Source organism: Eubalaena glacialis, chromosome 14 (assembly GCF_028564815.1).
Source record: "Eubalaena glacialis isolate mEubGla1 chromosome 14, mEubGla1.1.hap2.+ XY, whole genome shotgun sequence".
NCBI classification, from domain to species: Eukaryota; Metazoa; Chordata; class Mammalia; order Artiodactyla; family Balaenidae; genus Eubalaena; species Eubalaena glacialis.
In genome coordinates this window covers 88,740,576-88,756,231 of record NC_083729.1, presented here as the reverse complement: position 1 = coordinate 88,756,231, position 15,656 = coordinate 88,740,576, and the positions used below count along the sequence as shown (strand labels likewise).

General features: G+C 46.7%; 1 protein-coding gene across 43 annotated transcripts in view; it reads right to left on the bottom strand.

The window, feature by feature from the left end:
- Positions 1 to 13,599, bottom strand: part of MAP4K4 (mitogen-activated protein kinase kinase kinase kinase 4) — a 169,713-nt gene extending 156,114 nt beyond the window's left edge. For 38 of the 43 annotated variants that reach the window (XM_061210812.1, XM_061210815.1, XM_061210821.1 and 35 more), the window contains exons 1-2: positions 13,432 to 13,599; positions 13,006 to 13,071 (exon numbers count right to left, since the gene is read on the bottom strand). In XM_061210812.1, the coding sequence (XP_061066795.1) occupies positions 13,006 to 13,071; positions 13,432 to 13,488 (123 nt within the window). In that variant the 5' untranslated portion in view covers positions 13,489 to 13,599. Of the gene's footprint in view, positions 1 to 13,005; positions 13,102 to 13,431 lie in introns of those variants that run through there. The other 5 variants (XM_061210822.1, XM_061210840.1, XM_061210847.1 and 2 more) reach the window with 1 other exon arrangement.
- Between the last annotated feature and the right edge of the window lie 2,057 nt (positions 13,600 to 15,656).

Here is a 15,656-nt window from a genome sequence, read left to right as displayed (position 1 = left end):
TTTTACTCAGTAAGCTCGGGAAAAGAAAATTATTTTTTATCTGTAGTATCAAAAAGCAAATACAAAGCACCTAAAAAAAAATGCAAAACCTCATCTTTGAAATCATTTCCTTGTATAACCTGAACTCCAGAAACTTATTAAAAGCTATCTGAGTATCATAAGGCTGTCTGTACACCAGTGTTCCCACTTCACAGAGGTCGGGGGTCCGGCGGCTAACCATCCCACCACGTGTCCCCCCCCTCTCTGGGCCATCCATCTCCAAGTATGAGCACCAGGTGTTGCTCACAGGACGCCCTGAGGTTTGATGGGAGCGCCCTCCCCACCCTACTCTCTATGGGGGTGCTGAGGGTGCTCGACCAAGAGCTGCTAACTCCTAACTCAGGACAGACCGGACACCACACCAGCAGCAGACAAAGGATGCAAGGCCTGCCAAGAGACAGATGCTCCAGGCAACTGAAAGGGGCAGGCAATTACCATAATCAGTGGAACGCACCTCTCCTATCTCTATTCAGAGTTCTATTAACCAAGACGATGAGTCATCAGCTGCACGCTCCTCACCCATCTCAGCTGCAGCCAGAGACTCGGAACTTAAGCCATAAAGCTTCACTGAGTACCACGTGTCTCCCGTATCAGGTCCAGCTTAGCTATCCACTCCCACGGCCCCGCTCTTCCCCACCTGCAACATCGTCCTCCTCAAACTACGTGCTGCACAAGGCACACGCCGGCCGCTCTTCTTGCCCACTGCCACCAGCAAGGAGCCTCGAGGGGTGCCCGGCACACACCACGTCCGCAGTGAGTTCCGGAGTAACAAGAGTGCCGCCTAGCAGAGCAGGCTCAGCTCTCTCACAAACAGCGACACACAAACCAGATACGAAGCCCCCAAGTCACTAAAGAGTAAAGAGCTGAACATTCCCATGGCTTTTCTGGCAACTAAGGGAAGGAGCAACAAGAACGGATGGGGAGCATATGGACACGCGGAGAGGCCAAGTTCAAACAGGAGAGGCCCTAGGACTGCAGGCAGGCCCCCGCAGGTGAGTGAACACGCTCGGTGAACCGTGCGCCACTGAGCCATCCTCAGCCCCAGGCCACCCTCACTGCCTGACTCGGAATCCCAATAACTCCTGTGTCCCTTGGATGCACAACCCTGACTTGGGTAATAGTCAGTCTTTGACTTGAGATCTCCAAACTGAATAGTCAGCAAAACTACACCGCAACTACATAGAGGGTCCCAGAGTTACTGATGGGGCAACGGTTCTGGCTGTCAACAGTATTCAGTTAGTATCATAAACAGGTAAGAATATAGCTCTAAGTATAAGAATTTTCCAAAAGTATACTAATATTAAATTTAGATTTGATCTGAATGCATTGAAGCCCCCAATAAAAGATATGATGAATTGGGAGATTGGGATTGACATATATACACTAACATGTATAAAATAGATAACTAATAAGAAACTGCTGTATACAAAAATAAATAAAATAAAATTCAAAAAAAAAAGTTCTTTAGAATGTAAGATGAAAAAAATACTGTAAAAGGTACACCTGAAGAAAATCAAATGAGCAACTGTATTCCCCCATGTAACACAACAAATCATTTATTTAACTTGGTATACGTCCTTCTGACCAAAGATAATAGATTTTGTTATGTTTTTTCAAATCCTGGTGAGTCAATAGCTTCTGAGATAAAGGAAAACTCCAGTCTTTAGCATCACATGGCAAAAGGCTGGCTATTGACAATGGAATCCCCCAATAAAATGTGAGAAGGAAAAACCGGTTTGGTCTAGTTCCTGATACCAATGACCTCACTGATAGTGAACAGTTTGTCTTTATGGCGATAAGAAACTGTTTTCATGTTTAAAGAAATGACCTAAATGCAGTGATGACTAATACTGAGAGTGGGGAAGGTAAAGGTTTCAGGGAAGCAGAGACAGGCGGCCGGGTCATCAGAACCAGGAGGTGTTGAGTTATACTGACGAGAAAGGGGTAGACCCAAGCAGACAAATGTCCCCTCTTTTCTCCTTGTATGTAAGGCTCCCAGGTGCAGCTCTTCTGAAAGCATCTGAGATGCCAGGCCCAAACACCTGCTGCAGGCACTCCTCCCAACAGCCAAAATCTAGAAATAACTGTGACGTCTATCAGCTGGCGAACTGGTGGACAAAACACAGCCCGTCCATACCCTGGACACCATCCAGACATAAAAAGGAACAAACTACCACGCTCGGCGGCATGAACGAACCTCAGAAGCATTACGCAAAAGTGAAAGGAATCATACACCAGCGACCACACGTGGCATGATTTTATTTATATGCAATGTTCAAAAAAGGCAAATTTATAGAGACAGAAAATAGACGGGCGGTTGTCTGAAGCTCTGGGATGGAACAGGGGTTCACTGTGAAAGGGTAGGAGGGATCTTGCTGGGGCGATGGAAGTGCTGAACACTGATCTGTGGGGACAGCTGTGCCACTCAGTACATCTACTAAAAACCCTTGAAATGCAGGCTTGAGGCGGGTGAATTCCATGATATATAAAATACACCTCAATAAAGCTGTTTAAAAAAACAAACCTGTTGAACAAACTTCCGTGTCTCCTGGAGGCTGGTGTGGAGCAGCGGCGAGCCTGGGGATGCCCACCCAGCACGCCCGCACGGCCCCCGTCCCTGGGTTGCATCTCCCACTTTAAGTATCAGCACTAAGGCACTGTTCTACTCCTGTTTTCGTTTTTGTTGCTGGCATTGCTGTTTTTCTGGTTACTGCTCCGGATTGAAAGTAGCCCACACCTGAACAAAACCACAGGTGTGAAATCAAAGATGCAACTTCTAGTTGACTCCTGGTCTGGGGGACTGATCACATGAGTCACAGGGGTTCATTCCCATAAAAATGGTTATAAGGTAAACAGAAGCATAAAGAGATCAATGGGAAGAGATGATGGCACAGATTGTTACTATCAGGTTGTGACCGCTAAAATATGGATGGAACAGGGACTTCCCTGGTGGTCCAGCAGTTAAGACTCCAGGCTTCCACTGCAGGGGGCACGGGTTCGGCCCCGGTCGGGGAACTAATATCCTGCATGCGGCAAGGTGCGGCCAAAAGAAAATAAATAATAAAATAAAATGCAAGGAAAAAAACTACTTAAAAAAAATGGAGGGACTTCCCTGGTGGCGCAGCGGTTAAGACTCCGCGCTCCCAATGCAGGGGCCCCGGGTTCGATCCCTGGTAAGGAAACTAGATCCCACATGCGTGCCACAACTAAGAGTTTGCATGCCCTAACTAAGGAGCCCATGTGCCTCAACTAAGGAGCCGACCTGCCGCAACTAAGACGCGGTGCAACCAAATAAATAAATAAATAAATAAATAATTTTTTTTTAATGGATGGAGCAAAGAGAAGAAAGTTATAATCTAAGTGCCCACTGAGGGGACGCCAAAAGTGAGGCAATTTGCACAGAACCCTGAGGATATCCTCACTTGGAAGCAACTGATAGCAAACGAAGTATGAGGCTAAAATCAGGAGAGGGGACACTTAGTGGCACAGCACCCCAGGCCCGCTTTCTCTACCTCACAGTCTGGCGGCCGCCCCACGTCACTCCACACCACTAGGAAACGAGAGGTTCAGGCCCTGAAGAAGCTGAAGGAGAAATGCTCCAGATGTGATGACAGGAGGGAAAGTGGCAGGCCACAGGGCTGCAAAGCTAAGATATCAGACGGTACATCTCCAGCCTCCTTCCTCCACCTGAGCCCCACAGGCCGATAAACACATGCACGGCCCGTAAGCAGGAAAAGCTTCTGGGAGTTCTTCTTAGAGAAACCCCTAAGAAAAGCCCTTCAGATGTTCAGCAGTGGGGTTCCCCATCCACGAGAATATACTGGGCCCACCTGCACTCCCTAAACTGAATTACCAGCAGTCAGCAGCCTCCAAGTCACTGCTAGTGCCTCAGTCAAATATGAGCAGAGTCACCCATCTCCAAGTATTTAAGGACAATCTTCAGTGTTAAAGACAAAGACCCAGGACTTCCCTGGCGGTCCAGTGGTTAGGACTCCAGGCTTTCACTGCCGAGGGCCCAGGTTCAATCCCTGGTTGGGGAACTAAGATTCCGCATACCACATGGCATGGCCAAATAATAAATAAATAAATAACCCAAATAAACAAATAGGAAAACTGAAATCTGGAGGAAATGGCGGTGGGGGGGGGGAATGCCGGAGCACAAGAATACCAACCAAAAGAAAATACCTGTATCTACACTCAGTATCCTCAGAGAGATGAGATAAATCCACGAAAGAATAGACACGGTTTTTTTTAATAAAAAAACTGTGAAAGAGGGCTTCTCTTATAAATTAAAAATATGACAAAGCTAAAAATTCAATAGAAATATTGAAATGGAAAGTCAAAGACATTTCATAATAGTAGAACAAAAAGACAAAAATAGAGGAAAAGATAAGAAAATAAATCAAAGAGGTGACTAACAGGGCTTTCAGAAAGAGAAGGCAGGGAATTTGGAGGGGAAGAAAAAAAAATTTCCCAGAAAAAAAGGGCAGCTCCTAAGAAAAAGAATTAACCAAGCACCTGGAACAGTGAACGACAACACAACACACTCATAAAATCTAAGAACACCAGGAATAAAGAGAATATCCTAAAAGCTTCCCCAAAGAAGTTTAAAACAGGTCACACTCAAAAGACCAATGACTTCAAAATTCCAAGAGAAAAATGAATATTCACCCTAGAGTATTTTCCACCCGCTAACATATAAATCCCACGTAAAGGAAGAACAAAAGCATTTTGGGTCATCCAAAGACTTAAAACCTTTACACCCCAGGCACCCTTACTTACAAAGCAACTGGAGGATGTGCTTCAGGAAAGAAAGGCAGTACACCAAAAAAAAAAAAAAAAAAAAAAAAGACTGTGGCATCCGGGAAACAGATGGTCCAGGAGCAGAGCTATGCACCAAGGTGGGAGGCCAAGCATACCTGGCCAGCTCCCCTCCAGGGAGAAAAAAGCGGAATCTACAGGTTATCTGAAACCATGAATCATCTAACGTGTTCAAGTGTTTAGAAAAACTGTTGATAAAGGCTTAACTATGCTAGGCACTTGATATAACTTTCAGGGCATTTGAGGTGGAAAGTAATGACAAGTACCTAGAAAACTAAGCAAACGAAAAAGGCAACGCAAGGGGGAAGGAGTGTTTAAAAAAGAAAATGTAATCATATTAGATTGCTTGGCTCAGAGATAAACAGTATAATACAAACAATTATCATTTTAACCCCAAATTATGATATACTCATTTAAGGGAGGGGAACAAGTATAATAGCTAATTCTTCACATGGGACCACTCCAGTAGTTCAAGAGCTGTAACCACCGTCACAAGAAGTCAGTAAGTGCACAAAACTGATAAATCAAGAAAAAGCCATGTAAGCATCTAACTTAGAAATACAGCAGTCAATTTCAAATGGAGCAACTAAAAGCACTGAAAATAGATGTCCCTTGGGAATAGGACAACTCCAAGTTTTGATAAGAGAACTTTAGTTTGTCACCTGATTGCAACTATGTGCATTCCTAACTTTGGCAAGTGTTTGAAGGTCCTGTCTAAGTTTTTAAGTCATAGCATAAAAGTGGGGGCTTTTTCCTTTTTAATAATTTAATAATTAGTTAAGATTAAAAATTGGATAGGAAAACCTGTCAACACTTGGCCACATCTGAGATACTTGCAATGCCCCAGGGATGGAGGGCCAATTCCGCAGAAAGAGGGAAGCAGCCTGGGCTCCGGCTCCCTCCTCCTAGTGGACAAGGCCCCCAATTCTCTCGCTAATGCAACACATCAGCCCAAGGGCTCACAGAGAGCCCTGTGCAGACTCGACCCTGCCAGTTCAGGGCTCCCGCAGGTCCGTTCTGCTGACTGGGGTACAACCAGGTAACTTCAGAAACTGACAACTGCGGAAAAACTTTTATAGCAAGTTGACAGGATGACATGATGTCCTTTGATTCTAATAACAAAAAGATGCTGTATATAGAAATGGATAAACAACAAGGTCCTGGGAATTCCCTGCCAGTCCAGTGGTTAGGACTCCAAGCATCCACTGCAGGGGGCCCGGGTTCGATCCCCGGTTAGGAAACTAAGATCCCGCATGCCACGCGATGCGGCCAAAAAAAAAAAACACCCCACAAGGTCCTACTGTATAGCTCAGGGAACTACATTCAATATCCTGTGAGAAACCGTAACGGAAGAGAATATGAAAAAGAATGTGTATATAATATGAAAAGAATGTGTAATATATATAACTGAATCACTTTGCTGTACAGCAGAAATTAACACATTATAGGTCAACTGCACTTCAATAAAATAAATATTAAAAAAAAAGATTCAGGCTGGCATTTTCCGTGTCTACTTTTTCACCTCGCTTTTCTGGTCACGTGTTTTAACTATTTCAGCCCTGTGGAGGCTGGAAAGCTCTCTGGAGTCGGGCGCATGGGCTGTGTCTGGGTGGAGGGCCTGGGGAGACAGAGCCGTCACAGGATGGTACACATCTGATGTTACACATCTGGCACGCTGTGTCCACCCCGTCTTCCCTGCACCCCCGGAGGGTAAACACACTGCCTGCTTCCTGCACCGCTGTGTGGACACGGACCACGCAGGCAGGGCCCAGCTCCGGTAGCAGCACAGTGAATACTGTACGTGGCAGGAAACCAGCCCTGTATGGTTAACTGGTGTCCCCAGATTAGTTCTAAGTTCCTCATAATGCTACGCAGATGTCAGAGTTTCTAAGATCCCAGTTTTCTAAACTTTTGAGAAGTCCTAAAACTTACCATTCTGTCCTTCCTTTTGAAACTCTTAGAGAAAACAGGGCCTCGCAACTCTATCCCTGCCAACACATCCCTCACTTCTCTTCTGAATGATGCCAGCAGGATTTTATTACTGAGCCCGCCTCCTAACAGAATATCATAAAAACCTAAGACTTTGGTCACTGGTAATATAACATTGCCCTGCTCTCCATTCTCTTCCTGGCCATCCCTCCCTAAGTCCAAAAAAATGTATCCTGATTCAATTCTTGTGTTATCATATTATTACAGCAAAATAACTGTCAATCAAATCTTCCAAAAGTACTTGGGAATCTCTACCCTCTGATAATCACGTCCCAATGACTATGTAATCAGGTCCCAAATTACATATTAAATATATCTTAATATTTTAACACTGGTTATTCAGAGTAGTATTAAAACCAACTTGAATTCACAAAAAATCTGTTGGTAGTAAATATTCAAAGCAATTATTTGCAAGTACTTTACAGGATGACCCACAAGCCGCTAGCTGTATATCTAGCTACTTGGGCGAGAAACAAAGTTTTTAAAACACTGATTTTTAAAAGGTGAGGTGGTGACCTAATATTGTTTTGACCTGTAAAATTATCACAAATTCTAAATAGGTAGTGTTTGACCCTGAGAACTCACTGTAGATTAAGTTCTTGACTCCAATACAGTGAATGGCCACACAGTCTGAACTTTTGTACATTTTCCTTTATAAGATGAGAGTGAAGCTTCCAGGGTATCACGTATCAGTGCTGCCCTCTGGGCAACAGTCCTGCTTCAGCACCGGTACCACCTGGGTCTGAAAGCAGTGCACTTGCACAATCATTTACATGCACTGCTGTCTGCCAATTTAAATCATTAGAATAGAGAAAAAGTGAAAGCACTGTTACTAACGATAAGAAGCACAGGCATCTAAACTTAGTGCAGCTGAGAGATGGAAAACACTTGATGCTCTGAGGGTGGGCAATGTCTTGGCTCAAGAAGCTGTTCACAACCAGGTGAAAGTATTTCTTTACTAAGAAAGCAAAGAAACAAAAGACCATGTATGAAATGCATGTGTCAAAGCACCCATCTCTAGGTTAAAATGTATTTTAGTTTATAATATTTTTAGTTCCCTGGGAATGAAACTCCTTAGATTATTCCTTGGCTTAGCACACCTGTTCAGGGATTCATTATCTCCAAAGTAGGATATATTTTTTCAGAAATCGTCTTTGCTTTTCAAAGGTCAATCCACAAAAATCTATGAACACACACACTGTACCAAAAGTGCCCCCAGATAATGTCAATATGTAGAAATAGACATAGATCCAAAATTGGTCAAAAAAAAGGCAAAATACAAGTTTGCAAGCTATGCAAATAAACACTGTATTACAGAGTTTCAAGCAATAAGGAGTTAAAAAACTATCATGAGCAGGGTTTTATCTGGCGGTTGGTTTTTCTGCAAGGCTTTTGACGTTCCTGATTTAGTTTAGGGCCAAAACAGTTTTTGGAAGTCTGGGTTGATATTTTTTAAGACAGTCACACACCTGTGTGTGTTCAACAGGGGTGGTTCATCCCCCCTCCCTTAACCCAGGGCCAGAATCCTTCCAGCGTGAAGGAACTCTGTGTCTCAGAACAAGTCTGTACATGCCACTCAGAGGCCGATCAACCCTCCTCCTAAGGAAAACATCTAGTTCTACAAAATTTATTTTGCCCCAGTGGATGGCTTTACCTCCATTTAAGAAGAAGAGATGTCACCCTGACAAAGCAACATTTGCAGAACGCCCCTCCCAAAAGTTTAAGTGCTTGCTCCAAAATGTTACAATGATGATCTTTAAAAGCTACACAATTTACATGGCACTTTATTGCTGAGCAATCGAAAGCAATTTTAGCACTTTCACAAATCCCAAGGCTCCTCCTAATCCAGCAGGCAAACAGTGGACCCGTTTAAAGGGTCACACCAAAGCTTGCAGAGAAGGAGTGAATTTAGCAAGGAGGGTAAATTTAGCAAGGAGGAAAGCCCCAGAATTCACCCCAACACTCTTCTCTCTACTGCCCTGCCCTGGCCTTCCTTCCCCTCCTCTCTCCTAGACCACTGCCCCAGGCCAACCACCTTACCTGGTCCTTCCCCAAGGTTCATCTGACCAAGTCTCCTACTCCCAGGGATCCCCAATCCCGACAAAACTTTCAATGGCTCCTCAATGCCAGGGAATGATGGACCTCCTCAATGCCAACACGAATAACCCCTCCTCGAGATGCCCACTACCCCCAAGCCCTACTACCATTCCCAAAGGTCACCCTCAGCCCTTTGGCCACACATACCCCCCTTTCTTCAATAAAAGAGGGGGACAGCATTAGCACAGCGCCTAACAGGTGGCCAACTCTCAGGTTAGCTCTGCTTACCATCTTCGGGCCTAGGGTAGCCTCCTCCTCAACCTTCAAGGTGTCCAATCCACCAAGGCCCTCTCCTCCAAGGACAGGGTCAGACAGGGTCAGAGTCAAGATGCTCTCTCCATCTGGCCTGTGAGTAAGCCCTGACTCCAGGCATTGAGCCTGCTGGGTTCTCAACTCCCCAACTTCCCCTCGGGCCCCCTACCATGCCATTCCAGATGCAGGACTTTCCTGCCTTTAGCCAAGACATTTCGGAACACTGGCCACTGGACGCCTGCAAAATGCAAAATAACAGTAGCCACCCCAAGAAAAAAACAAAAATGGCCAAATAAACGTTAAAAATAACAAACTCCAAAAACACAAAAACAAACTTTGATCTATCATTTCTGGTTTGGATTTTTCACATTATCATTTCTCCCTTTGATGAAAATAATTAAAATTCACTGTATCTACTCAACATGCACAAAATCACCTTATAGGCACTTCTTTTATAAATATATGGTACTCTGAATGAAACCCTGTGAACAGAAATTCACAATTGTTTTCACATTTTAATTTATGAGTATCCTTCCCTATGAGCCCTCAGAAACCTAAAGCCAAAAATAAATTTCTCTAAATAGAATACAGCCTGTGTCTCAACTCCTTTTTTAAAGATAAAGTTACATACTGTTCAACTATACCCAGACTATTTACCATTTTTGTCAGAGATGGAGAAAATTATAAACTATCCCCAAGAAAGCCATTTTCATAGAACATATCAAAACTCAGAAAACTCCCTCTCTCGACTCATTCACTTCATGTAAACACAGTCTTCTAAAAATAAGCAACCACTATCACTAAAAAAGTTCAAAGAAAGAACAAAAAATAGAAAATATAACAATGAAATAAATTAGGACTACAGGTTGTTCAGCTTACAGGTGTTTCACCTAATGTTTAAAAAAAAAAAGCTTCTTTATAAAAAAACAAATTAGACACAAGTATTTTCCAAACTCTGATGCTAGTCACACTAATGGATGTTTAGCAACGGTAAACAAATGCTACAGGGTCAATAATCTAATCCCAAAACCACCATATGCAAATTGTGCCAACAAAAATCCTAAACTCCTAGGCATGATGTAAACGGTTCTAGAAAGTACACATTTAAAGAGAAAAGAGAATGGAAATGTTAACTGTCTCTGCTATTTCCACCATCTCTAAGACTAAACTTCCCAGGATCAGTTCATAAATATGAAAGAGCTTCTCATGATAGTAAGAGAACATGTATGAGATAATCAGGAAAATGTTCACACTGAACATCTGAAACAAGCTTACGGTTACCAAAGGGGGATGTGGGGGGGATAAATTAGGAGTTTGGGATGAACATATACAAACGAATATACATAAAATAGATAACCAACAAGGACCTACTGTATAGCACAGGGAACGCTACTCAATATTCTGTAATAACATATAAGGGAAAAGACTCTGAAAAACATATATATATATACGCACACACATACACGTCTATATATATATAAAACTGAATCACTTTGCTGTACACCTTACTAACACATTGTAAGTCAACTATACTTCAATTAAAAAAAAACTGAATATTTGATAGGAAGGAATTAATTTTTTTGGTGTGAGAACAGCATTGAGACTACCTAAAAAACAAAAAAAGATACATACTGAAGTATTTATGGGTGAAATGGTATCTGGGTTTTATGTGAAGATAATGGATGGAGAGAGGGAAGACAACAGACAAAACCAGATTAGTCACGTGCTGGTAACTGTTAAACTGGTGATCTCTCTCTCCCTAGTGTCTGGTTCAAATCCTCCATAATAATAAAACAACTGCAGGCGAGCAAAATCTCAAGCATTCTTGCTCGTGACTGTATGGCACGGTTGCACAGATTTCTTAATTCCTCGGGTTTGCATAATTTGCGAATTTCTCCTCAACTATACTGACTTTATAGGGAGAGAGCCAGAGAGCCGGGTCACTGCCACGATCCCCAAATGTTGAGGATCCCAACTTCCCCCAAATGTTGTGCTCAGCAAATCTATCTCAAAAGATTGGGGGAAGAGGGGATGGAACCAAAGGGGGAAGGAGGAGGGGAAACCCTCGGCAGTGAACCTGCCCCACCTGCTCCTATAAAGAACCCCCAGCTCTTAAACCCTTTAAGACCCATTCAGGTTTCACTGGCTTCTGGTTTACTTCACCAGCCTTCACATCCACGCTGACCAAAGAAGATCCAAACAATCCAACTACTGTGTAACCAGGTCAAAAACAAGCTCTGGCTAGTTCACTTGGATGAGGGCACACTCACCACTCAGATTTGGCCAGAAAAACTGGGTTAGAAAAAACCGACTGGTGCTTAAACAAACACTGGGGCTCGGGAAAGAACATCTTTCAGCCAGTTAGCAGACCACTCAGGGAGTTGCAACACAATCTTTTCCAAAATTTTCCAAAAGCTTCCAAATTCAGTTGAGCCCGGCAGGCTGAGCTCACAGGGCTCTCTTTCAAATTCAAAAATCTGGCCCTGGCCCCAACAGTTAACCAACAAAACACATGCTGATTCACTTGAGATCACCTCAGAATACTGACTCCATCCAGTTCAGGCCACAGGCCGGGACACAGCCCAGGCCAGGGGAAGTCAGGGCTGGGGAGAGGCTTTCAAGAGATAGATAAACCCTATTCTCAGAGCAGAAAACAGACAATGGGATCCACACTTAATTTGGGCGAAGAAAATGTCTACAGTCAGCTTCCAACCCCCCCTCCATTTTTAACGAGACAATGACAATTCTTCACAGCGAATCACAAAGCCCTGCTTCATAAGATTTTTTTTTTTTTTTAATTCTATCCCAACCTTGTACCCAGCTAGAAAACACTAACTGCTACCAAACACCCCCGGTGCAGATAACTTTGAGAAAGCGTTCAGTAATAAAGAAACAAATCAGGAGAGGGAGAATTTCACATTCTGTTTCAAACGTTCAAGGCCTGCGCCTCCATTACCTAGAGCTGCTCATAATCTCTAGAATGTGCACTGGATAAAATGCGCAGCACGGGTTAGCCTCACGAGGTGTCAGCTACTCAGGGCCGACTCAGAGTCTCCAGATTTGTTAGTTTCATTTACCATTGGGGGCGAGGGGGCGGGTATTAAAAAAAAAAGAAAGAAAGACCTGGGGTGGGTGTAAAATCTGGGCACCCTCTCCACTCCTGGGCTCTGCCTCATTTCTGTTTCAATTACACACCTGTCAAACAGGTTATTCCTGGAATTCAGACGGTATAATCCCCACACTGTAATTCTTCCTGCTCCTGTTGCCCAAACACACACCGTTCCCCGGTTCCCCAAAACATGTACCCATCGGTAGAATGTACGCTGCTTATAAAGGAGAAGCAAGTAGCACCGAACTCCGCTCCCTGGGCGCCTGGCGAGCATTCAAACGAGGGAACACGAAGACAATTCTCAAGGAGGCCAAGGCAGTGTTTTGGGATAATCACAAGCAAGGCCTGCCTCTACTGAATTTTAATTAACACACCAACTCCGAAGGCCAGATCTGGGAAAGACGAGAAAAAATGTAGGCTGTCTGATGCAAAAATGCTTGCCCATTTCATGGGAGAAAAGTGCATGCCTAAGAGTGGAGCTTATTTCCTTATCTGAGAGCCAGGAAATGAGATCTTTTCAGGCCAGTGTGCATATAAACTCTGCTGAAAAACAGCGGGACGGCGAGGCGAGACCCCTCTCCCAACTTCGGCCGAGCGGCGTGGCCTCCGGGCGGCGGCGTGTCCATCAGCCTCCCCGTCGCCCCCGAACCAGAAGTTTCAACCCGTCCCCGGGAAACAAAGGAGGCGCCCGCACCGACCTTATAGACTTGTCCGTAGGTGCCATTTCCCACCACTTCCACCAGCTCGAAAATCCCAGCCGGATCCTGGAGGAGAAGGAGGGGAGGGGTGAGCATCGGAAAACAGCACAACAATGAATAAAAGAAGCGGGGCAGCGGGAGAGAAAGGGCGGCGACCGAAGAGGTGGGCTTCGCCCGGAGCGGTCGCCAGCGCCCGAGAGCCGCGATGGGGGTCGGGGCGTGCGGGGTCGGGGTCCCGGGCGGCGGCTCCGGCGGAGGGTCGCACCCCGGGCCCCGCACCCGCCGACGCGGGCAGACAAAGGGGCCGCCGCGCCCGCAGCTCTGCCCGCGGCGGCGCCCAAGTCCCCGGCCGGCCAGGGCGCGGCCCCGGCTCCCCGCGCCCCGCTCCCGGCTCCCCGCGCCCCGCTCCCCGCGGCCGCCACTCACCCGCAGGGAGGACAGGTCGATGTCCACCAGACTTTTTGCAGGGGAGTCGTTCGCCATTTTCCCTTTTTGCCACCCAAAACCCGGCCACAATCAATCGGTCTCTGGTGTGTTTCTGGGAGTCGGAGGCCCGGCGGGCGGCGCAAGCCCGCGGGCGAGGCCGGGGGCGGAGGGCGGGCGGGCGGGCGGGCGGCGGCGCTCACTCCATGGCCGGGGCGGCCGGCAGGACCCCGGGCGTCGCCCGCGCCTCAGGCCCCGGCCCCGCGCCCCGCCGCGCGCCTGCACGAGCGGCCCGGACCAGGGGCCGCGGCGCCGCCGAGAGTGGAGCCCGGAGCGCGAGGCCGCCAGACAAAGATGACCGGGAGGCGGAGGCGGAGGCGGGCGCGCGGCGGGGGGCGGCGGCGCGGGAGGAGGAGACACGGGACACCGAAAACGTATTCTGAGGAGAGCAAACAGCTCCCCCTTTCCTCCTCCGGCAGGAAAAGCGGGCGGAAGCGCGCTCGCGCCCGGAGCCGGCCCGGGCGGGGGGCGAGGGGCGCGGCGCGGCGTGAATATTCAGCAGGGGTGGGGCCCGGACGGCGGCCGCGCGCGGGGCCGGGTGCGGGGCGAGGGGAGCCGGGGGAGCGCCCGCGACACAGGGAAACCGGCCCGGACCTCCGGGCGGAGGGGCGGGCCGGCCCCTCCCTCCCGGAGCCCCGCCCCGCCCGCCGCGCCCGGCTCCGCCGGGATCCCCGAGGAGGAGGGTCCTCCCGGCCCCGCCCCCGCTCCCGCTCTTCCCATCCCGTCCCATCCCCCACCGCCAGATTCTGGCCCCTTAAGACCCTCGCTTCCGGTTTCCCTACCTGGTTTTCTTGTCCTTTCTCTTCTTTTCCGGGCTAAACCGGTGGCCTGATTAAGTTGGGGCTTCACTGAGCATCCCTCGGCTGCCGGGTCCCGCCCGAGACTTGCAGCGGAAACTGAATCCGAAGCAGCACCTCCAACTGCCTTGTGCCGAGGAGCACCTCGCTCAGTAGCTGAGCACCGTGTCAGGGGCCAGGAGTCCTAACCCAAGTTTTGTGCCTAGAGATCACTGAGGACCTACAGACGGGCTTCTTCCGGCAACTCTGGAAGCTAGTCAGCAGTTAGGCAGTTTCATCCTGTTATACAAGAATATATGGTCTGCACAACAGTCATTGTATCACTGTCACTCCACTGTCCAAAACTTTCGATGGCTCCCTATTCCCTCACAGCGGGTTCTCAAACGTGAGTGCCCGCCCGGGAATCACCAAGAGAGATTGTAAAAGCATGGATTGCCGACCCCACCTCCAGGCTTTGTGATTCAGCAAGTGTTGGGTAGGCCTGAGAACTTGAATTTCTAACAAGTTCTCAGACAATGTTGAGTTGCTGTTACAGGGATCACACTTTGAGAACAGGGGGCCTCACGAAAATCCAAGGCCCTTCTACCTGGGCTTCACAAACACCATCTTCCTTGTCTACCATTTCTGGGTTTACTTACAGTATCAATTTAACCCCTCCTTTAGCCTTAAGGGTGATGTTATCCTCATTTTAGGGATGAGGAAACCAACGTACTGAAAGCCGAGGAACTTTCCTAAATTCCTTAAAGGCATAGCCTGGAAGTGGAGGAGGGATTCTCACCAGGTCAGCCTAGTCCCAAAATCCAAGTCTCTGATTCGGCCAAGTTAGTCTTCTACCCAGAATATGTTTAGCACTCTCCTGCCTCCCAAAAGTTTGGTTTCCAAGATTTTCTTCTTTTTTTTCTTGTTGTTTTTTTTTGATGTGGACCATTTTTAAAGACTTTATTGAATTTGTTACTACATTGCTTCTGTTTTATGTTTTGGTTGTTTGGCCGCAAGGCATGTGGGATCTTAGCTCCCCAACCAGGGATTGAACCCGCACCCCCTGAATTGGAAGGCAAAGTCTTAACCACTGGACCACCAGGGAAGTCCCTCCAAAATTTTGGACTGTGAGAATCTCTCATAAGGCTAAAATATATTCATGGACTCCTGGAGTAACCAAAGCGTTCCTATGAATTTAGTGGTACCTTTAAATAATTCTGTTTTTTAATCTACCAACAGCAATGGAATTATCTACGAGTATAAAGTAAATAATTTACTCAGAGAGTTAGATTGGTGCACATGTGAACTTTCAGACCACAGTGCTAGTAATAATATTTTAGTAGTGTTTATTATTAATAATAGGTAAGAGGTATTGGGTCCAAACAATGTGCT